The sequence below is a fragment of the Sus scrofa genome, chromosome 14 (assembly GCF_000003025.6).
Source record: "Sus scrofa isolate TJ Tabasco breed Duroc chromosome 14, Sscrofa11.1, whole genome shotgun sequence".
NCBI classification, from domain to species: domain Eukaryota; kingdom Metazoa; phylum Chordata; class Mammalia; order Artiodactyla; family Suidae; genus Sus; species Sus scrofa.
Genome location: NC_010456.5, coordinates 60,996,778 through 61,021,075, shown reverse-complemented (window position 1 = coordinate 61,021,075; position 24,298 = coordinate 60,996,778). Strand labels below are relative to the sequence as shown.

The 24,298-nt window shown below is 37.4% G+C and overlaps 1 protein-coding gene across 25 annotated transcripts in view; it reads left to right on the top strand.

Moving 5' to 3' along the window:
- Window positions 1–24,298, top strand: part of LOC100738050 (zinc finger protein 33B) — a 52,456-nt gene that overhangs the window by 9,067 nt on the left and 19,091 nt on the right. For 5 of the 25 annotated variants that reach the window (XM_021072351.1, XM_021072349.1, XM_021072350.1 and 2 more), the window contains 3 exons: window positions 4,910–5,036; window positions 5,297–5,392; window positions 18,201–21,212. In XM_021072351.1, coding sequence (XP_020928010.1) covers window positions 4,910–5,036; window positions 5,297–5,392; window positions 18,201–20,425 — 2,448 coding nt within the window. In that variant the 3' untranslated portion in view covers window positions 20,426–21,212. Of the gene's footprint in view, window positions 1–4,909; window positions 5,037–5,296; window positions 5,393–5,525; window positions 5,607–6,584; window positions 6,720–15,232; window positions 15,289–18,200; window positions 21,338–24,298 lie in introns of those variants that run through there. The other 20 variants (XR_002338349.1, XM_021072369.1, XM_021072368.1 and 17 more) reach the window with 11 other exon arrangements.

Below are 24,298 nucleotides of genomic sequence, written 5' to 3'. Positions count from 1 at the left end.
CAGGTCAAAACAACCCCAGTTGTTTAAGAAACAGCTCCGTTTTGTTCTCTCTGGCACTAGGAATCTATACCGAGAATGTTGGATTACATCTTCAAGACCACCACTGAGCCATTATTAAGGGTTGTACTATCTCCTGAAAATTTATACATTGAAGTTTAAACCACGCCCCCATAACTCAGAATATGACTTTATTTGGAGAAAAGGTTTTTGTAGGCCTTTACAGAATTAATCAAGTTAAAGTGTGGTCATTAGAGTGGGCTCTGATCCAGTACTGGTGTCCTTATCAAAGGGAAATTTGGGAGTTCCCATCGTGGCATAGTGGTTAACGAATCCAACTAGGAACCATGAAGTTGAGGGTCCGATCCCTGGCCTTGCTCAGTGGGTTAAGGATCCGGCATTGCCGTGAGCTGTGGTGTGGGTCGTAGATGTGGCTCTGATCCTGCGTTGCTGTGGCTCTGGGTCTGGCCGGTGGCTATAGCTCCCATTAGACCCCTAGCCTGGGAACCTCCATGTGCTGTGGGAAGTGGCTCAAGAAAAGGCAAAAAGACCAAATAAATAAATAAATAAATAAATAAATAAATAAAAGGGAAATTTGGACACAGAGCTGCATACAGCCGGAAGACATTATGGAGACATGGGGAGAAGACCGCCATCTGAAAGCCAAAGAGGAAGGCCTTGAATAGATTCTTATCTCACAGCTCTCAGAAGGAACTAACCTGCTAATACCTTAATCTTGGACTTCTAGCCTCTAGAACTGTGAGATGATAAATTTATGTTGTTCAAGCCACTCAGTCTGTATACTTCGTTATGGCAGCCATAGCAAATTAATGCAACCTGAGAAGGTGCAATGGAGCAAGGGTAAGTTAAAACAACATAAGAGCTCTCCTACCAGGTTTTGGTTGCATTTTTCTTGATTAGTCATTTCTTGTAACTTTTGTCTATTTTCCAGAGTTCTGCTAAAGTTGATTCTTACAGTTTTTGCCAGGTTTTTGGGTGTTCCTATGGGTTGATGCAGCCCTAGCAGTTCCCTGCTCTGCTGTTTTTTCTAATTAAAGTCTTAACAATGATATTTTGCAGTTTTTGAGTTACTTGATCTCTCTGCAGCATATTACCCCACTGCCTGTGCTCTTCTGCAAAGCCTCTACTAGTGACTCCTGTGATTCCATACAGCTCTCTTCCTACCCTTCTAGTGATGTTGCCTTCGTGGATTCTTTTTGACTCTTGGCAAATAGTATGTCTTGTATATTAGTTTCCTATTAAAGCTGTAACAAATTACCACAGATTGTGGTTTAAACTGACACAAATTTATCCTCTGTAATTTTAGAAGTCAGAAGTCTGAATTTAGTCTTACAAGGCTAAAATCAAGGTGATGACAGGACTGGTACCTTCTGGGCTCTGAGGAGAGAATCCATTTCCTTGCTTTTTTCAGCTCTTGTGGCACCTTCCTATATTTTCAAGGCATATCGCTTCAGTCTCTGCTCTGTCTCTACATTGCTTTCTCCTCTTCTGTAGTCAGATCTCTTTCTCTCACTCTGGCTTCTTATTTATTAGGGTGCTTGTCATTGTGGTTAGGGTTACCTGGATAATCCAGGATACCCTCTTTTCAGAATTCTTAGCTTAAAGTCTCTTTTGCCATATACAGTAATATTCACATGTTCCAGCGATTAGGACATGAATATATTTAGCCTGTCACACCTCGGTTTTCATTCTCGACTCATTGTTCATATACACATCCAATATATATGTTTGGACTTCTAATTCTCTTTGTATAAGTAGACAGAAATATGTGTATGTATCATGGAAGAGTTTATATTTTGTGTACTTCTTAAAATCATGTCAGTTATCTCATTTGATATATAGGTTACTGCAGTGCCTTTTAAAAAATTCAATATTGCACTTGAGATTGGTCCGAGTTGATTAATAGTTTATTCTTTTTAATGCCGTATATTTTATTATGAGACCACATTTTTGTTTTCTATTTCTTTACTGAAAGACGTGTTATTTTCCATTTTTCATTATAGTATATTAATACAAGCATACCTTGCTTTATTGTGCTTTGCTTTATTACACTTCACAGATGCTGCATTTTTTACATGTTGAAGGTTTGTGGCAATCCTGCATTGAGTCTATTGCCACTATTTTTCCAAAAGCGTTTGCTCCCTTCATGTCTCTGTGTCATATTTTGGTAATTTTAGCAATATTTCAGACTTTTCATTATTATTCTACTTGGGTGTTTTGTTTTTGTTTTTTAGGGCCATACAATGGCATATGGAGGTTCCCAGGCTAGTGGTTGAATCAGAACTTCAGCTTTCGGCCCACATCGCAGCCACTGCAGTATGGGATCCAAGCTGCATCTGTGACCTACACCACAGCTCATGGCAATGCCAGATCCTTAACCCACTGAGCCGAGGCCAAGGATCGAACCCGCATCCTCATGGATACTAGTCAGATTTGTTTCTGCTGCTCCACAACAGGAACTCTCTGTTTTTCTATTTGTTATGGTGATATGTGACCAGTGGTCTTTGATGTTACTATTGTAATTGTTTTGGGGGCATCACAAACCACACCCACATAAGACAGTGAACTTAAATGTCATGTGTGTTCTGACTGCTCCACTGACCAACTGTTCCCAGTCTTTTTCTCTCTCCTTGGGCCTCCATATTCCTTGAGACACAACAATATTGAAATTAGACCAATTAATAACCCTGGAGTGGCCTCTAAGTGTTCAACTGAGAGTCTCATGTCTGTCACTTTAATCAAAAGCTAGAAATTATTAAACTTAGTGAGGAAAGCATGTTGAAAGCCTAGGCAGACCAAAAGCTAGGCCTCTCTCACCAGTCAAGTTGTGAATGCAAAGAAAAAGTTCTTGAAAGAAATTAAAAGTGCTATTCCAGTAAATGAACAAATGATAGGACACTGAAACAGCCTTGTCTCCAAACAACAGATTTGGAGAAAGTTTAGTGGTTTGGATAGAAGATGAAAGCAGATGTAACATTCCCTTAAACCAAAGCCTGATCCAAAGCAAGGCCCTCATTATCTTTTCTTCAATTCTATGAAGACTGAACAAGATGAGAAAAGCTGCAGAAGAAATGTTTGAAGTTAGCAGAGGATGATTCATGAGGTTTAAGGAAAGAAGCTATCTCTATAATGTCGCAGTGCACAGAGAAGCAGCAAGTACTGGTGTAGAAGCTGCAGCAAGTTGTGCAGAAGATCTAGCTAACGTAATTAATGAAGGTGGCTACACTAAACCACAGATTTTTCAATGTAGACAAATAGCCTTAAATTGGAGGAAGATGCTATCTAGTAGGACTTGCATGGCTAAAGAGACGTCAACCCCTGGTTTCAGAGCTTCAAAGGACAGGCTGACTCACTTGTTAGGGACTGATGGAGCTGTTGACTGCATTAATTAGTCAACTCATTATTAAAAAATTGAAGCTGAAACTCATTTATCATCCTTAAAGCCCCAGGACCCTTAAAAATTATGCTAAATCTATTCTGCCTGTGCTTTATAAATGGACCAACAAAGCCTGGTTAATGACACATCTGTTAGCAACATGGCTAAGCCCACTGTTGAGACCTACTGCTTAGGAAAAAAGGTGCCTTTCAAAATATTACTGCTCATTGACAGTGCACCTGGTCACCCAAGTGTTCTGATGGAGATGTATATCAAGATTACTGTTGTTTTCATGCCTGCTAACACAACATCCATTCTGTATCACATGGATCAAGGAGTAATTTGAAGTCTTATTACCTAAGGCTATAGCTTCCGTAGATAGTGATTCCTCTGATAGATTTGGGCAAAGTAAATTAAAACCTGGAAAGGATTCACCATTCTAGAAGCCATTAGGAGTGTTTGTGTCATGGGAAGAAGTTGGCATGTGAATATTAACAGGAATTTGGAAGAAGTTATTTCAGTCCTCATGGATGAATTTCAGGAGTTTAAGATTTCAGTGGAGGAAGTAACTGCAGATGTGGTAGAAATAGCAAGAGAACTACAATAAAGTGGAGCCTGAGGATGTCACGGAATTATTCCAATTTCTTGATAAAACTTTAATGAATTAAGACTTGCTTCTTACAGATGAACGAAACAAGTGGTTTCTTGGCAATGGATTCTACTCTTGGTGAAGACTGAACGGGCTGTTCAGTTATGGGAAGAAAATATTCAGATGCTTTCCTACATTCTTTTTAATCTAAAAAAATAATGAAATTTTACATGTACATTGGCAATGTAAGTTCACAGTTTGTAAATTTAAAAAAATGTTTCCCAGATGGAAGAGTAACCCAATATTTTGGACACCCCTTTTCTACAGGAGTTATGTCCAAAATTATTCAAGACTTGTTTCCCCAAATACCTCTATTGTTCCTTATATTATCATAGTCCTAAATGGTACTCTCTTATGTGCTAATTTTTTTTCCTTTAACTACATATTTTAGGTGTATCCATGGTTATGCTGTTGCCCCAGGATCATCAATGTTGTTCTAACAACTCAGAATTTTACCTCAATAAATCCTACCCTAATAAGCAGGAATAGAACTTTTGTCCCCTTTGTGACACAAATTAGTTTTGTACATCTTTTCACTATAGTAACATTTTATTGTATTTATATGCTTGTTTGTTTTACAGATTAAGTGCTCCTTGATAACAGTAACATTACTTTATCTTCACATTCCTCCAGAGTAGGGGAGTTCTTTATGGCATACAGGCACATGGTAGGATTCCAATAATTTATCAGTAGTAGGGAATGTCTATTACAATTTCTCCCTCTCAAACCCAGTATAGTACAGAAGTGGATGCCCCCAAACGTATTTTGATGAACTCTGAATAGTGAACACAAAACTAGTCTAATGCAGCTTTTCCATGTCTTCCAATTCTGATTACTTAAATTTGAGCTCAAATGTGCTATTTCAGGGATCCTTATCATTTGAGGATGTGACTGTGGGCTTCACCCAGGAGGAGTGGCAGCAACTGGACCCTGTTCAGAGGACCCTGTATAGGGACGTGATGCTGGAGAACTATAGTCACCTCATCTCAGTGGGTAGGGATTGTTTTCTATGTAGACTCATGGTATGCACGTCCTTTCTTGGTGCTCATAGTTGTGGAAGCTCTTTTGAGTTTAATGATATTTAGGCCTGAGATTCAGGGTGATTAGCAGAAGGATTGTTGAGACACCAGGAAGAATAGATTTTTTTCCAGTAAAAGATTGAAATTGGTCTCTGATGATTGATTTTCTGTTTTATTCAGAAGCTCTAAATCTCATGAGCCTAGCCCAATTCCCATGTCATTTCCCTTTCACAGGGTATTGCATCCCTAAACCAGAACTGATCTTCAGGTTGGAACAGGGAGAGCAACCATGGATATTAGAGGAAGAGTCCCCAAGCCAGAGCTACCCAGGTGAGTTAGGGTGTATTCATCAGAGGGACTTCTGTTTGATGATGACAGATATGAATACTTCTTATTCTTAAGTGTTGCTCATACGTTCATTTTTTCATTCAGCAAATGTCAAGTACCTATGTGCATCACTCAGGTTTTAGGTGCTGGAAATACATCAGCAAACTCAATTATGTCCCTGACCTTATGGAGCTTACATTCTAATAGGGAGAGAAAGGTAAGAAATGAACAAAACCACATATATACACACGTAATATGCCAATAAATAGCAAGGAAATTAAAGAAGGTTAAGAGTGATGAAGTGTTATACCTTAGAAAGGAGGTCTGGAAGGCCTTTCTGATGATATCAGCTAGAGTAAAATGAGGGTGAGAACCATGAGAAGTCTGGATCGCAGAGGTAACATATGTCAGTTCAGGCAGGGATGTACTTGGTGTTTTGGAGGACACACAAACATGAGTGTGGATTGAGGGAAATGAGTGAGCAAAGAGTAGTAAGAGCTGGCATTGTAGAGGTAATGGGGACTCCAGTTATGTAGGGCCATTTAGGTCATGATAAGGACTTTGATTTTTTTTATCTTATTTTGAGTGTAGTTGACTTAAAATTGTATTAGTTTAAAGTGTACAGCAAAATGGTTCAATTATACATATATTTATTCTTTTTTCCCATATAGGTTATTACAAATTTTTGGGATTTCCCTGTGCTGTACAGTAGGCCCTTGTTAGTTATTTTATGTACAATACTGTATGAGGACTTCAGTTTTATTCTGAGTGAGATGAGAAGCCATTGGTGTGATTTTACCCAGTAAACAACAATGCCGATAGGTCTTTTAAATTGACCTCTCTGAGAGTTCCCGTCGTGGCACAGTGGTTAACGAATCTGACTAGGAACCATGAGGTTTTGGGTTCGATCCCCGGCCTTGCTCAGTGGGTTAAGGATCCGGCGTTGCCATGAGCAGTGGTGTAGGTCACAGATGTGGCTCAGATCCCATGTTTCTGTGGCTGTGGTGTGGGCCAGCAGCTGCAACTCTGATTTGACCCCTAGCCTGGGAACCTCCATATGCCGCAGGTGCAGCCCTAAAAAGACAAAATAAATAAATAAATAAATGTAGTAATTTAAAGCTGAAGGATTAGATAAGATCTCTCCTTAGGAGTAGGAATGCACAGATTCGAGAGGTCTGAGGTCTCTACCTTTCAGAAGCCATGAAAATGAGATGACTCAACAACAACAGCAGAAGAGAAGCAGTAGTTTGGAGATTGGGGGAAACAATGTAGTATCCTGTGTTAAGTGAAGACAGTGTTTAAAGGACAGCGTGAACTTCTTTGAAGAAGGGTATGTGAAGTAAATCATTTTCTTTATCCAAGCCTGCAGATCATCCAGAACATTGAGGTAAATGAGCAATACAAACTAGTTTGTAAAATTAGAGAATATCTAAAATTCCAAATCAGTACAAGTTTAAAAGCTGCAAAATCACTGAAAAAGTCAAGCAGGAATGTATGTATCATCAGATGGATAGAAAATAAAAGCATCTCTGATGCTCAGAGGAATTGACAAAGTATATCTCAGGGACAAAGTAAAGTATACATGTTGAGTTGTGAAACGTAAATCTTTAGATTAACCAGAATGCTGGGCACAGAATAGCTGCAGCTTCTTTGGCAAAAATTTGGTTCTGTAAAGTAGATATAGTAGGTTAAGTGTGAAAACAGACAAGCCATATTTTTCAGTAGCACTCTGTTTTTCTGACAATGTAAGAAAAGAGAGACTTTCCATTGTGAAAAACAAAAACCCTCACGGACCCCTACATGTGGGGAAACAAACTTACATGTTATTTTAGTGAATAATCCTAGAACAGAATTAAAAGCAGAAACTTACATGATAACATTAGGAGATATAGACCTCCTCCAAAAACGAGAAAATGGGGAGCAAGGCTGGTTGGGAGGAATGGAAAGTTCAAAGGAGCCATTACATGGTTAGCTACTGCTCTGTACCTCTGATTTCTCAGTCAGCAAGATATTTTCGTAGTCTTCATGTGAACCACTGTGTCCCCAAATAGCCTATCTGAAAGGTGGGAGGGAAATTGATGTATCTGCTGTCTTCTTGTTCTGCTCTCTCACTAGATAAGACTGGTCTGTAGAGTTTTAATTCCTTCTCGTTTCTGGATTGCATTAGATAGCCTCTATAGGTAGCTCTGGGGAAGCAAAGCCTTCATGGCTCTGGCTCAGCTCCTTGGGCATTGTAGTCTTTGTGAAATCAACATAACACTTGGTGTTCTTCAGTTGGTAGCTGCAGTGGTGCAACCTCAGCTACCTGACTCCAGGCCATTGCTGAGGCCACTGTCGAGAAAGGAAGAAATGGTTTTATCTATAAACTGAGTCTGGTGCCTGTGCAAAACACGTGTCAGAAGGAATTATCCTATTAGCCTAAGACATGATTCTGTTCCTTCTCCCAAGTAAACCTCATGCAGTGAACTGTTTCTTTAAAGGCTCATGTTCTTTGTTTTTGTTTGTTTGGTTTTTGTTTTTGTCTTTTTGCCTTTTTTTTTTCTTAAGCTGCTCCCGCAGCATATGGAGGTTTCCAGGCTAGGGGTCTAATTGGAGCTACAGCTGCCAGCCTATGCCAGAGCCACAGCAACATGGGATCCGAGCCGTGTCTCTGACCCACACCACAACTCACAGCAACGCCTGATCCTTAACCCACTGAGCAAGGCCAGGGATCGGACCCTCAACTTCATGGTTCCTAGTCGGATTCCTTAACCACTGCGCCACAACAGGAACTCCAAGGCTCATGTTCTTTGAAGCTGACCAATCAAAATACAGTCAGCACAAATGTATACAAAACAATCGCAAGAAAAAAAGGGATGAAAAAGATCAGAAAAAATGTAGGTGATTGAGTTGTTATCTGATCAGAATAAAGTTCATAAGTAATGGGACCAAATATTAAACCATGAATTTTAAAAAAGAGAATTGAATCAATTACTTCTGTGATAGAAGAATTCAAGGAAGATGTTAATAAAGTAGAAAATGAATTGTCAGTTGTCAAACTCAGAAAATGTTTGGAACAGAAAATAAAATCATAGTAAAGTAAACAAATTGAGGAAATCTTAAGGAAGAATAGGTACTGCTGAAATTATATTCAGAAAGAAATGGGAAAAATGAGCAAGAAGAAACTGAAATAAATAAAATTTGAAATAAATAAGACTTCATATACATTCCATAAAAATAATTCATTCCCCAAAATAGAAAATCAAAGGAATAGAACAAGTATTTAAAATATTCCAACAACATTTTTTGGGGAAAAAATACAGTTGAATCTGCATAAAAGAGCAAACCCTCTGTCTGGGATATGGACCTAAAATAGTCAACATTATGGTATATCGTAATAAGGTAATAGATTTCAAAGACTGTCAGTTTGACAGCCAGTCAATACAAGGAAGAGGCCAGCTAGCTTCAGGATTTTCCATAGCAAAATTTGCTGCTAAAAGTCAGTGGAGCAATTTCTACAAAATCCTTATGGAATCAAATTAAGAATTTTCTACCCAGTTAAAAAGATACTCCTTAACAAAAAAAAAGCAAATCTTTTTTGAATAGGCAGGAATTCTGGGACCTTTGATGCCAGAAACCTCTATTGGAGGATGAAATTTAGGTAACCAGTAAGTGTCATTAAAAAGATTGTTGGAAAAAAAAAAAAAAATAGGAGTTCCCGTCATGGCGCAGTGGTTAACGAATCCGACTAGGAACCATGAGGTTGCGGGTTCGGTCCCTGCCCTTGCTCAGTGGGTTAAGGATCCGGCGTTGCTGTGAGCTGTGGTGTAGGTTGCAGACGTGGCTCGGATCCTGTGTTGCTGTGGCTCTGGTGTAGGCCGGTGGCTACAGCTCCGATTCAACCCCTAGCCTGGGAACCTCCATATGCCGAGGGAGCGGCCCAAGAAATAGCAACAACAACAACAACAACAACAAAAGACAAAAAGACAAAAAAAAAAAAAAAAAAAAAAAGATTGTTGGTTTTCTCTGAATGTAATTGAAGAACTAATTTTAAAGAAATACAGGAATTAGATGGCAGAAGAGAGTAACAGTTACAAATCTGAGCAACACAGAAAGGCCATCTCTCTCTCTCTCTCTTTTTTAAAAGATTTTTGGTTTTTCTATTATAGTTGATTTACAATGTTGTGTCAATTTCTGCTGTACAGCAAGGCAACCCAGTCTCATACACACACACACACACACACACACACACACACATACATACACACACATACACATTCTTTTTCTCACATTATCCTCCATCATGTTCTATCACAAGTGACTAGATATAGTTCCCGGTGCTATACAGCAAGATCTAATTGCTTATCCACTCTGAATGGAGTAGTTTGCATCTACTAACCCCAAACTCCCAGTGCATCCCACTCCCTCCCCCTCCCCTTCCTCCTCAGCAACCGCAACTCTGTTTTCCAAGTCCATGAGTCTGTTTCTTTTCTGTAGATAGGTTCATTTGTAAGGCCATATCTCTTAATAAGTGGAAGCTAAAAACGTGGAAAGGAATATACTAATACAGTGAATTCTGTTAAGACAGAACATATGCATTCCTTAAAAAAAATCACTGCTTTATACAAAATAGTATAGTAAAAATCACGTGGCTAATGCACAAAATGGGATTGGGGTTATATCATTCAAAAATATGTATATATATATATATTTTTTTTTTTTTGCTTTTTCAACTCAATGATCCAGCTATAGTTTTGCATTTGTGTATTTCTTCTTTCAGTTCTGTTGGGTTCTGCTTTATGAATTTTGAAGAATTATTAAGTGCATACATATTAGGATCTTTTTGTACTCTTGATGGATTGATCCTTTTATGATTTTGTAATGTCTCTCTATCCCTGATAGTACTCTGTTCTGAAGTTTACTTTGATATTATTAATAGCTACTCCAGCTTTCTTTTTTATTTTATTTTATTTTATTTTTTATGGCCACACCCACAGCATATAGAAGTTCCCAGGCCAGAGACTGAATCTGAGGCACAGCAGTGCTGGATCCTTTAACCTACTGTTTTGATTAGGATCAAATCCACACCTCCACAGTGACCTAAGCCACTGCAGTCAGATTTTTAACTGACTGTATTATGGCAGGAACTTCCAGCTTTCTTTTAATGAATGTTTCCATGGCTTATCTTTTCCCATCCTTTTATGTTTACAGATTTCTTACAGATGGCATCTGGTTGGGTCTTTTTTTTTTTTTTTTTTTTTTTTTGTCTTTTTGCTATTTCTCGGGCCGCTCCCATGGCATATGGAGGTTCCCAGGCCGGGGGTCAAATCGGAGCTATAGTGACCGGCCTACGCCAGAGCCATAGCAACATGGGATCTGAGCCGCGTCTGCAACCTATACTACAGCTCACGGCAATGCAGGATCCTTAATCCACTGAGCAAGTTCAGGGATTGAACCTGCAACCTCATGGTTCTTAGTCAGATTTGTTAACCACTGCACCACCATGGGAACTCCAGGTTGGGTCTTTTTTTATCTAATGTGAAAACCTCTACTTTTTAAAAATAATCAATTTATTTCCTTCTTTTGGCTGTAATCATGGCATATGGAAGTTCCTCAGCCAGGGATTGAATCTGACCTACACCACAGCGTCACCAAAGCTGGAAGTTCCTGCCATAGTGCAGATCCTTAACCTACTGTGCCAGACTGGGGATCAAACTGGCAACACCATAGGGATGAGCCAGATCTTTAACCCACTGTGCCACAGGGGGAACTACAAAACCTCTTTTAATTGGAATATTTTGGCCACCTAAATTTAATGTAATTTTTATGTGTTTGGATTCAAATTTATTATTTTGCTGCTTGTTTCATATTTGTCTCATCTGTTCTCCCCTCCCCCCTTGAGATTTTTTATCTCTACTATTATTAGTAATACCTCTGTCTTAATTTATGTATCAAGTACATTGTGTGTACCCCATGGCACACAGTTACATCTTCAATTTATCATAGTCTAATTGTCCTATTTTACATGTAGTCTTACAGTCTTATAACAATATAGTTCTATCATATCCTCCCACACTATGTGATGTAGGCATACATTCCTGCTTAGAAACCACACAATGAATAATTAATATTTTTGCTTTAGATAGTCATCTTTTAAAGTGATTAAAATCTTTTATTTACCTTTTTTAAAAACCATGTTCAGCACTCTTTTTTTTTCATGGCTTAATCTCTAATACTTCCTTTAATATTTCTTGTAACACAGGTCTCTTGGCAGTTAATTTTTTCAGATTTTATTTGTCTAAAAAAGTCTTTTATTTCATCTTCATTTGTGAAGTTTAGAATTTCTCTCAAGTATAGAATTCTGGATTGGCACTGTTTTCGGTCCTTATTTTTTTTTAATTAAAAAAAAATTTTTTAATGGCTGCACCTGCAGTATTTGGAAGTTCCCAGGCCACAGGTCGAATCAGAGCTGCAGCTGCCAGTCTACACCAGAGCCACAGCAATGCCAGATCCAAGCCACTTCTGTGACTTGTGCCACAGCTTTCAGCAATGCTGGATCCTTAACCCACTGAGCGAGGCCAGAGATTGAACCTCCATCCTCATGGATACTAGTCAAATTCTTAACCTGCTGAACCACAACAGGAACTCCTGTTCTTATTTTAAAGAGTCATTCCATTGTCTTCTGGCTTACACACTTCCTTCTTTATTCCTCTATATTTAATGTTCTATTTTTTCTAGCTACCTTCAAGATTTTTTTTTGATCTTTGTTTTTCAGCTGCTTCGCTGTCGTGTTTCTAGGCTTAGCTTTTTTTTGTTTTGTTTGCATTTTTGTTGTTTTCTCAGCTTCTCAAATATGTGACTTGATGCCTTTCATCTTCTGGAACTCCATTTACTTGTATGTGGTCATGTTTGATATTATTCCACAGTTCTTGGATCTTTTGTTTTGGGAGAATTTTCTTAGTGTTTGTGCTCCATTTTCAGCTTTTAACTGTCCTCATAAACTTTATTACAAAGGTTTATCTTCCTGCTCTTGCCCCCCTCCAGCAGTAGGCTGCTGCTGCTTATTACTCCATGCTACACTTGTGGTGGAAGCAGCGGTATTCTTTGTCCTTCTGATACACCTTCAATCTTAGGTATGAGCCTGGGCCTCAGCAGTGGGACTTCCTTAGCGTACCCCTCTTTTATTCAATAGTAAGAGACTTCTATTTGTATAAGTTAAGGATTTGGGGCCCAAGATGGTTTTCTGCTCCTCCTCTAGGAAGAGTGTTTATCTTCTACTCCTATTCCCCTATATTCCCCTACTTGGGGATCTAGATTGTTGGCTAAATTCATCTCTAATTGGTAGTTTTCTCTAAGCAAGAGAAAACAAGTCCTCCCTTAAGGAAAAGTACCCACAATTCAGGACATTGGGATTCTCACTAAGTTCAACAAAATATAAGCTTAAAAAAAAACTAAAGGAAATAAATTATTCATGAGATTAAGCACGAATCTATTTCCCAGCACCTGTTAGTTAAAATAATGCCTCTTTTAGATAGCTAAGTGTTAAACAACCATTCAAAGAAAAGAAAAGATGAAATAAAATCAGTAAGGAAGACAGGTATCTAAATTGCTAAGCAGATTGTTGAAACCCATTAGAATTTTTAGAATTAAATGGTTTAAAAATTTTAAAACTAAGTTATTAAAACTCTAAAAAATGGATTAAGTAGCAACTTAAATGCAGCTGAAGAGACTTTACTAGAAAATGTCGCTAAGTAAATGATACTGCTGAAGTACAAGGTGATCAGAGGAGGGAAATAGGTAAAAATTCAGAGATGTATAGGATAGGAATGGGAAGACAGAACATGAATAATTGAACACAAGAAGGGGAAAGAAGAATAGATAATCTATATTTGAAGCAATAATAGCTTAGAATTTCCCAAAAGTTATACAGTAAGACCACGTATGTGGAACAAAAAACACATACCAAACAGGGTAAGTACAAATAAATATATTCTTAAATACTATTAATATAAATGGATAACACTGAATCTTAATAGTAGCTAGAGAAAAAAACAGGTTACCTCCTAAGGAATGAGATACTGATAGAGGTTTTTATTTTTTATTTATTTTTTTAAAAAACTCAATGAATTTTATTATATTTATAGTTGTAAAACCACCATTACAATTTAATTTTACATTTCCATCCCAAACCCCCAGCCCATCCCTCCCCCTACCTACCTCTCTCCTTTGGTAACCGTAAGTTTTTCAAAGTCTGTGAGTTCAGTTTCTGTTCTGCAAATAAGTTCATTGTATCCTTTTTTTGGATTCCACATGTAAGTGGTAGCGTATGATAGTCATGTCTCCCTGTCTGACTAACTTAGCATAATTTCTAGGTCCATCCATGTTGCTGCAAATGCTATTGTTTCATTCCTTTTTATGGCTGAGTAATATTCCATTGTGTATATGTACCACATCTTTATCCACTCCTCTATCAATGGACATTTAGGTTGTTTCCATGTCTTGGCTATTGTATATAGTGCTGCAATGAACATTGGGGTACATATATCTTTTCAAGTCATGGTTTTCTCTGGATAGACACCCAGGAGTGGGATTGCTGGATCATATGGTAATTCTATTTTTAGTTTTTTGAGGAATCTCCATACTGTTTTTCATAGGGATTGCACTAATTTACATTCCCACCAACAGTGTAAGAGTGTTCCCTTTTCTCAACACCCTCTCCAGCATTTATTATTTTTGATGATGGCCATTTCTGGCTGGGGTAAGGTGGTACCTCATAGTAGTTTTGATTTGTATTTCTTTAATAACTAGTGATGTTGAGCATCTTTTCAAGTGTTTTTTGAACATCTGTATGTCTTTGGAGAATTGTCTGTTTTGATCTTCTGCCCATTTTTTTGATCGTGTTGTTCTTTTTTGTTGTTGTTATTGAACTGTAGTTGGTGTGTTACTATTTTGGGGATTAATCCCTTGTCAGTCGCCTCATTTGCAGATATTTTCTCCCATTCTGTGGGTTGTCTTTTTGTTTTGTTTAGGGTTTCCTTTGCTGTGCCAAAACTTAAGTTTAATTAGGTCCCATTTGCTTATTTTTGTTTTTATTGTCATTACTGTAGGAGGTGAGTCTGAGAAGATAGTGCTGTGGTTTATATTGAGAGTCTTTAGCCTGTATTTTCCTCAAAGAGTTTTAGGGTATCCAGTCTTATATTTAGGTCTTTAATCCATTTTGAGTTTATTTTTGTGTATAGTGTTAGGGAGTGTTCAAATTCCATTCTTTTACATGTAGTTGTCCAGTGTTCCCAGCCTCACTTGTTGAAGGGTCTGTCTTTTCTCCATTTATATTCTTGCCTCCTTTTTCATAGATTAGTCAATTATAGGTGGAGTTCCTGTCATGGCTCAGTGGTTAATGAATCCAACTAGGAACCATGAGGTTGTGGTTTTGATCCCTGGCCTTGCTCAGTGGGTTAAGGATCCGGCATCACCATGAGCTGTGGTGTAGGTCACAGACACAGCTCCGATATGGCATTGCTGTGACTCTGGCATAGGCCATGACTCTGGCATAGGCCAGCAGCTACAGCTCTAATTCAACCCCTAGCCTGGGAACCTCCATATGCTGTAGGAGCAGCTCTAGAAAGGGCAAAAAGACAAAAGACCAAAAAAAAAAAAAAAGGATTAGTTGTGTATAGGTGCATGGGTTTAATTCTGAGCATTCCTGTTCCATTGATCTATATTTCTGTTTTTGTGCTGGTACCATACTGTTTTGATGACTGTAGCTTTGTAGTATAGTCTGAAGTCAGGGAGCCTGATTCCTCCAGTTCCGTTTTTCTTTCTCAGGATGCCTTTGGATATTCTGGATCTTTTGTGCTTCCACACAAACTTTAAAATATTTTGTTCTAGTTCTGTGAAAAATGCCATTGGCAATATAATAGGTAGGTTTATTCCCAGGTATTGTATTATTTTATTATTTTTGATGCAATGGTAAATGGTTTAACATTGTCCCAGAGTTCTTGTCTTCATTTCTTTCCAAGCTTTTTCTCTTTTGTTTTCTGTGTCAGTGATTTCCACCAGTCTGTCTTCTACCTCCTTTATTTGTTCTTCTACCTCTGATATTCTGCTGTTGGATCCTTCTAGTGAATTTTTTATTTCAATTATTGTATTTTACATTTCTGCTTGCTTAATGTTTAAATCTTTTTTTTTTGTTCATGGTCTCTTATAATTTATCACTCTTTGCCTCCAGTTTATTTCCAAGATCTTGAATCATCTTTACTCTCATTAGTCTAAAGTCTTTCTCATGGAGGTTGGTAATCTTCAGATCACTTGGCTGTTTTTCTGTTTTTTTTTTTTCCTCTTCCTTTATCTGAATCATAGTTCTCTGCCTTTTCATTTTGGTGTGGTCTCCTTTTTGCAGACAATAGGGTTGTAGCCTCTCTTGCTCTCTTGATTTTACCCAGTAACTACTGTGATTCGTGGATAAGATTTTGTTAAGCCTGAGCTCACCTCCAAAGATAGCTGGAGATTTGTTGTCAACAAACAGAGTGAAAGGGTAGGTGAATAGAAGATTACTAAGAGAAAACATCAAGGGTAGAGAAATTCTTTCTAAACTGGCTTAACAAAATTCTTGCTAAATACAGGCCAAAGGTTTATGCATCAAGGTTGGGGCATGAGGAACTTGATTGGGTATCAAAGGGGAGGAAATTCTTGCTTGACTGACAAGGATTCTTGCTAAAACTGTCCAGCAAGGTTGAACATGGAAGGCCAAGGCCGAGGCCTTGTCAAGAGAGAGTCTTTGACAGGCTGTGTCATTAAAAATCAATTTAGAAATTCCTCTGCAACAGAATCAGCAGCGTCTCTGGAGCACAGGGACACAGGTTTGATGTCCAGCACAGTGGGTTAAGGATTAGGTATTGCCACAGCTGCAGCATAGGTCACAAGTGCAGTGTAGGTTGCAACTGTGGCTTGGATCTAATCCCTGGCTTGGGAACTCCACATGCTGCAAGTGGCCAAAAAGAAAAATAAAAATCAATTTAGAATTTATAAAAGAGAAAGCTTTAAAGTCTCTGTATTTGCTTTTAAAAAGTGGCTTAAAATAACTTGTTTAGATATTGGTAAGATACCCATCAATGAAATATTCGTTCATCATTTTTATAATAAAAAGTACAGATTTAATGAGCAATTATTAAAGAGATAGTCTCAACAAGTCTTGGTATGCCCATTAGCTTATATATGTGTATACATGTTGCAACACGTATCCATTTTATTTTATTTTTATTTTTAATTTTTATCTTTTGAAGTAAAACTATTTTAGATATATTTTAAAATTCAGGCTCAAGTTGCACAAATTTTATGAAATTTTCTTGCCTGTTTTGATTTACATTATCTGCTGTAGATTCTGATTATTTTATAGTGTATACATATTGAATGACACTATTTTCTTATTTGTATTATGCTTTCTCCAAAGAGAGTGCATCTTAATTCCTTATGTAACTCGTAACGGATATTGGATCATTATTTAACTATGATTCTTGATGAGTGAGATGGCCTTTATATTGATTTATTCAGAAAACACTACAAGGAATTAACTTCTAAATGAACATATTGAGTTGTAAACGTCTAGATTCTTGTTCAGAAATTACAGGTTTGAATAAAACTTGAGACTTGTGTTTTGAAAAGCACACCATTCGTTAAGGACTATTAATTAAACTTCCACTCAGGGTATTCAAATGCAGTCAGAGGTAAACACTTGTAGACCATAGAAAGATGAAAAAAAAATCACTATTTTATTTTATTTGTCATTTCTAGGGCCACTCCCATGGCATATGGAGGTTCCCAGGCTAGGGGTCTAATCAGAGCTGTAGCCGCTGGCCTACGCCAGAGCTACAGCAATGTGGGATCCGAGCCGCATCTGCAATCTACACCACAGCTCATGGCAATGCCGGATCCTTAACCCACCGAGCAAGGCTAGGGATTGAACCTGCAACCTCATGGTTCCTAATTGGATTCACCAACCACTGAGACACATCGGGAACTCCTCACTAAGTATTTTAAATTTTATTTTAAATTTTAGCAGTTAATAGAGGATGTTTGTGTTACAAAGTTGTATTGTCCAGTGTAGTAATGGAATGAGATGTAGAGAATGTAATTAATTTTGTTTTTTATTTTTATTTTTTGTAATTAATTTTAAATTTCAATGTAATTAGAACTTGAAATTGTAGAGATGCTTGTAAAGACCTAGTTGGAAATATATGAGACAGTGTCATTTCCCTGATGTTTAATGTTTTAAGTTCTGAGCAAAATCAAAATGAAGAATATAAGCCAGCTTAGTGAGCGTCTTGGTTGAACTTGAACATTCCTGGCAAATTAATAGTCTGGCATTTCTAGAGAGAAGACATTAATTATGGACTTGTGGAGTGATAGGGTGGATACCTAATCTTCAAAAGATCAAGTCATTCCTCTGATATGTTTCCAGGGAACTCTTAGCTACTAATCTTCATTGCCTCTCTGGTTCTCTGCATTTCCCTGGATCAGTCATTTTTCCCAAAGTCTATTTCCTTTATTCACTGTGCTTGGTGTTTATTTCTGACCTCTTTGTTAAGTCTTGAAGTACATATTTATAAATTGCCAGATAAAGATGTGCACATTATAAGTTTCTATCCTTCATTTCCACTCTTTTAGGTTTTGTTTGTTTTTTCTAAGCCAAAAAGATAGGGGACACAAGCATCTTGTATTACTCTTATTTCAGGAAACCCTGAGTCAGTCATATAGAAGGGCATTTTTATGTAAGTTCATCATAATTGCAATAATTCTTATAAATTACAGGTTTTTTTTTTTTCCTCATTTCTAGGCGTCTGCAGAGTTGATAACCAACTAGAACAGAGTCAGGAAATCCAGAACAGACAATTCTGGCAAGCTCCACTTATCAACAACAACGCATTGACTATAGAGAGAGGTAATGTATTAGGAAAAATGTTTAATTTCAGCACAGGTCCAGTTCCTTCCATAAAAATACCCTGTGACACAAATGGTATGAGTTTGAAATATATTTCAGAATTAATTAATGAGAAAAACTATTTAAGAAAGAGGTCTGATGATCTCAGTGCATACGGAAAATTGTTCCTTCATATTAACCATGAAAAAACTCATTTGGGAGAGGAACCTTATGAATTTATTCAAAATGGAAAATACCTCAGATATAATGAACACTTGATTCCATATCAGAAGATTCAAAATATAGAGCAGTCTTTTGAGTACAAAGAATGTGGGGAAGATTTCCATGAGAAGACAGTTTTCATCACATACAAACAAACTCACATAGGACAGAGACCTTGTGAACATAATGAATGTGATAAAATATTCTGTAATTATTCATCACTCATGGTCCATAAGATGGCACAAAGACGAGAAAATCTTAATGAATGTAGTAAATATGGTAAAACTTTTGGGAAATCATCTCTCTTGAAACATAGAGTTCATCTGAAGGTGAAATATTATAAAAATGTTGAAAAAGTGGATAATTTCAGCAGATCAAACTTTCCTGACATAGGAGAGAGATCATTTGAATCTAGAAATTTGGGGGAACTTTTCCGTGAGAGGTCAGTTCTGAATGTAACTAAGAGAGCATGCATACAAGATGAAGCTTATGAATGTAATGAATGTGGAAGAGTATCCTGTAAAAAATCTAAACTTACCAAACATCAGAGAGTACATACAGGAGAGAAACTCTATGAATGTAAAGAATGTGGAAAATGTTTCTCTAGGAAATCCCTTCTCACTTTACATCAGAGAATCCACACAGGTGAAAAACCTTATAAATGCAATGAATGTGGGAAATCCTTCTCTAGGAATTCACATCTCATAATTCATCAGAGAACTCACACAGGAGAGAAACCCTATGAATGTAAAGAATGTAGAAAAAACTTCTACCATAAGTCATATCTCACAGTACATCAGAGAATTCATACAGGAGAGAAACCCTATGAATGTAATCAATGTGGAAAAACCTTCATAAGCAACTCAGTTCTCACAGTACATCAGAAAACACACACAGGTGAGAAACCCTATGGGTGTAATCAATGTGGGAAATTCTTCTCCAGAAATTCATACCTTAAAATACATCAGAGAACTCACACAGGTGAAAAACCTTATGATTGTAAGGTATGTGGGAAAACCTTCTGTCATAAGTCAGATGTCACTAAACATCAGAAAACTCACATAGGGGGGAAACCCTATAAATGTAATCAGTGTGGGAAAGCTTTCAGTCGCAACTCAGGCTTAAAAGTACATCAGAGAACACACACAAAGGAGAAACCCTATGAATGTGATGAGTGTGGAAAATCCTTCTCTGAGAAATCAGTCCTCATTGTACATCAGAGAATACACACGGGGGAAAAACCTTATAAATGTAATGAATGTGGAAAAACCTTCTATAATAAGTCAGATCTCACTAAACACCAGAGAACTCACACAGGAGAGAAACCCTATGAATGTAAGGAATGTGGGAAATTCTTTTCTAGAAATTCATACCTTACTATTCACCAGAGAACTCACACAGGGGAGAAAGCTTTCATGTGTAAAAAGTGTGAGAACACTTTCTACCATAAGTCAGACTATACAATACATAAGAGAACACACAGAGGGGAGAAGTCTTATCACTGTGATCAGTGTGGGAAAACTTGCACTTGCAGTTCAGTCCTCAGATCACATCAGAGAACTCACACAGGGGAGAAGCCCTATGAATGTAATGAGTGTGGGAAGTCTTTCTCTGAGAAGTCCGTCCTCACTGTACATCAGAGAATACACACAGGGGAGAAACCTTATAAGTGTAATGAGTGTGGGAAGCCCTTCTATCATAAGTCAGATCTCACTAAACATCAGAGAACACACACAGGGGAGAAACCCTATGAATGTAGTCATTGTGGGAAAACCTTTAGTTGCAACTCAGGTCTCAAAGTACATCAGAGAAGACACATAAGGGAGAAACCCTATGAATGTAGTCATTGTAGGAAAACCTCTAAGAAATCAGTTCTCACAGTACATTCAAAATTACACACAGGAGAAAAAATCTTATAAATAGAGCAATGAGAGAAATCTTTAGCGATTCATACCTTGAAATACTGTGGAGAATTCATACAGGACATGAACCCTGTGAATGAAAAGTGGCAATTTTTTTTTACCCTACTCACATTCCAAGGTAAATAAGAGAGTACACATAGGAGAAATTACTATGAATGTGATGACTGTTTGAAAATCTATTATTTGAATGAATACATACAGAAGAAACCTTGCTAACAACACAGTTGGAAATGTGGGGGAAATGTGATAAACTAGAGCTTATTAAACAATGACTTATATTGGTGATAATCCTGTGAATCAAATGGATGTAGGAAAATGTTCTTCCAGAATTTGGCCATTACTGACAACCAGATGAACCAAAGCTGGGAAAAACTGTCAACATCTTGAGTTTTTTGAGACCTTCATACACAGGTTGTACTCATTGTATGTCAGAGAAATAATAGGGAAGATAGTCAATACAGCAAATGTAGTTCAGCCTATATCAGGAAATGCCATTTTATTGAACAAGATATTGATATTGCGATGAAGTCTTAAAGATGTTTTGAATGTGAAGGTTTTAACAGAATTCAGACTATTATAACTGAAGATTGTATTGAAGGAAATCTGTCAATTTAGGAATTATGGACAGAAATTTTCCTTTAGATATGATGTTATTCTAAAAGTTGTGTTTTGTACTGATTTCAAATTTTTAAATAGAAATGAAACAAAATAGACATTTATAAAAATATTAACTGTGGAATATGAAGCTTTTTGAAAGCACAAATAAATTGAATAATCTTCTCAGTCTCTGATTCCAATTTTGGAGAAACATGTACCAGCCCATGGCTTTCCCCATTCTGTGTCATCACATATTTTTGATGAGTCTGCACTCCAACTTTTGCAAACAAATACAGTCCTTCGTTTCTGTGTTTTCCTGTCTACTGTTCTGTGGTTGGTTGAATCTGTGGATGCAGAACTTGAGAATAGCGAGGGCATACTAGAAGGGACTTAGTATCATATTGGTCGCTGGCCAGGGTGGGGTTGGGGGAGTATCATCAATCTCTAGGATACTGAGGGATGACTGTGGTGCCTTATGGTATGGTTCATTCTGGGGCCTAACTTTGGGGGATCTCAGGGTGAACTAGATCCACATTAGAACAAATGCCGTAATCAGCCAGGGTCAGCCAGGGTCAGCTTTGAGGCTGCATCTGCCTCCTCTTCTTAGGTTCCATAACCAGAAACATTGAGTATGTGAATGAAGCTAGAGCACTGGCTAGAATACTCTTAAGACATATGACCTCAGTACTCCAGTTAAAATTTATAGGAAATTTCTCATAGCTTTCTGTCTTGAAGCTAAGGCTATTGACCCCAATATAGCAACTTGATCTAGTTTTAATAAAATAGTATATATGTGTCAAATTTTGAGGAAAACAACTTTTAGCATACGTATTGCAAATGGGTATTACAAGATTTGTAGAAGTATCTGCCTACTCTTAACTTCAAGCCCATTTCATGTCCTATAACTTTTACCATCTTTAGTAGTATTCTAAATTTGGTTAATGTTGGAGTTCCAATTGTGGTGCAGTGAAAATGAATCTGACTAGGAACCATGAGGTTGCAGGTTTGATCCCTGGCCTTGCTCAGTGGGTTAAGGATCCTGCATTGCTGTGGCTGTGGTGCTGGCTGGCAGCTGTAGCTCTGATTCCACCCCTAGCCTTGGAATATCCACATGCCATGGGTGCGGCTCTAAAAAGATCGAAAAAAAATTTTTTTGGTTAATATTGATCCCACGTGTTTCATTACTTTTACAGTAATGCACATACAATATTGTGTTTATGTATTTCTAAGAACATTGTTTTACAAGTACGTCATTGGGAACATGATTTCTGCAACTTGACTTGATTTGGTCTTCAGATGTATGGTTTTGATATTTATACATGTTAATATATTTCGCTTTAGCTGATTCATTTTTTTTATTTTTATTTTTTATTTTTTATTTATTTATTTATTTATTTTTTGTCTTTTTGCCATTTCTTGGGCCGCTCCCGCAGCATGTGGAGGAGCTAGGGGTTGAATCAGAGCCATAGCCGCTGGCCTACACCAGAGCCACAGCAACGTGGGATCCGAGCCATGTCTGTAGCCTACACCACAGCTCACGGCAACGCCGGATCCTTAACCCACTGAGCAAGGCCAGGGATCAAACCCGCAATTTCATGGTTCCTAGTTGGATTCGTTAACCACTGTGCCACGATGGGAACTCCACCTATTCATTTTAATAAAGCATAATATATGACTGTTTACCTGTAATAATATTGTTTATTTTTCTGTTTATTATTTTTAAAAATTTCAGAGTTTCAATATTAAAACAATAAGGTTTGAATATTTTTTAAAACTTAGCTTTTAGGTATTATTTGAACATGGTAATATATATACCCTATTTAAGTAGCAAGCATAATGAATTTTAGTAAGTATAACCACTTGTAATCACTCCTGCAATTAAGAAAGACAACTGGAGTTCCTGTTGTGGCACAGTGGAAATGAATCCTACTAGGAACCATGAGGTTGCGGGTTTGATTCCTGTCCTCGCTCAGTGGGTTAAGGAACTGGAGTTGCCATGACCTGTGGTGTAGGTCGCAAATGCTGCTCATATCTGGCATTGCTGTGGCTCTGGTGTAGGCCGGTGGCTATATCTCTGATTAGACCCCTAGCCTGGGAACCTCCACATGCCGCGGGTGCAGCCCTAAAAAGATAAAAAGACAAAACAAAACAAAAAAACAAAGACAACATATTCATTACACAGAAGGATTTCTTATTCCCTTTCCCAGTCCCTCCTGAAGCGTCCTTCCGTCTCCTGGCACCTACAAACGAATGATCTGCTTTCTAGCAGTAAGTTAGATTGAATGTTTTTATTGCATTTCATATAAATGGAGTTATACAAGGTGTCCTCTTGTTTGTCTTCTTTCATTCAACATGATTTTGGGATTCATCCATATTTTAGCATGTATCAGTAAACACCTTCATTTTTAATTGCTGAGTGGTTATTCCGTTCTATGCATATATTACAATTTGTTTATTCAGTCACCTGTTGTTTAGAGTTTTTGATTGTTAAGGACATAGCTATTATGAACTTAATGTGTATTTTTGTGTAGTCATATGTTTGTATCTCTCTCTCTGTTTTTTTTTTTTTTTTTTTTGGGCCATGCCTGTGGCATGTGGAAGTTCCCAGACCAGGGATAGAACCTGCTTTATAGCAGTGACCTGAGCTGCTGCAGTGACAATGCCAGATCCCCATCCTGCTACATTAGAAGGGAACTGCATGTTTTTATATCTCCTGGTCAAGTTCTAAAGAATAAAATTTCTGGGTTTGTAGGGTTATCTGCAGTGTTAAACTTTTCTGAAGTGGTTGTTTCATTTTACATTTCTGTCATCAGTATGCAAAAATTTCGGTACTTGGTATTGTCACTTTTTGATATAGCCATTCTAATGAGTGTATAGGTATTTCATTGTGGTTTTTATTTGCATATCCCTGATGAATAATGTTATTAGTCATCTTTCACTTTTCGCCATTTGTGTATCTTACTTTGTGAAGCATATGTTCAAGTATATGCCACTTTTTAGTTTAGGTTGTTTGTCTTCTTATTGAATTACAAGAATTCTTTATTGTGAATATTTTCCTCAGTCTGGCTTTTCAAAAAAAGTTTTTCATTTTGGTGAAGTTCAGCTCATCATTTTTTTTCTTTTCTAAGACATTTTTGCAGATCCAGTAGTATCAAAGATTTATTTCCTATGTTTTCTATATGCTTTTTGGGTGTATGATCTATTTTGAGTACCTTTTGTGTATTTATATGTTAAAGGTCAAGATTTATATTATCTAATTTGAATATTCAGTTG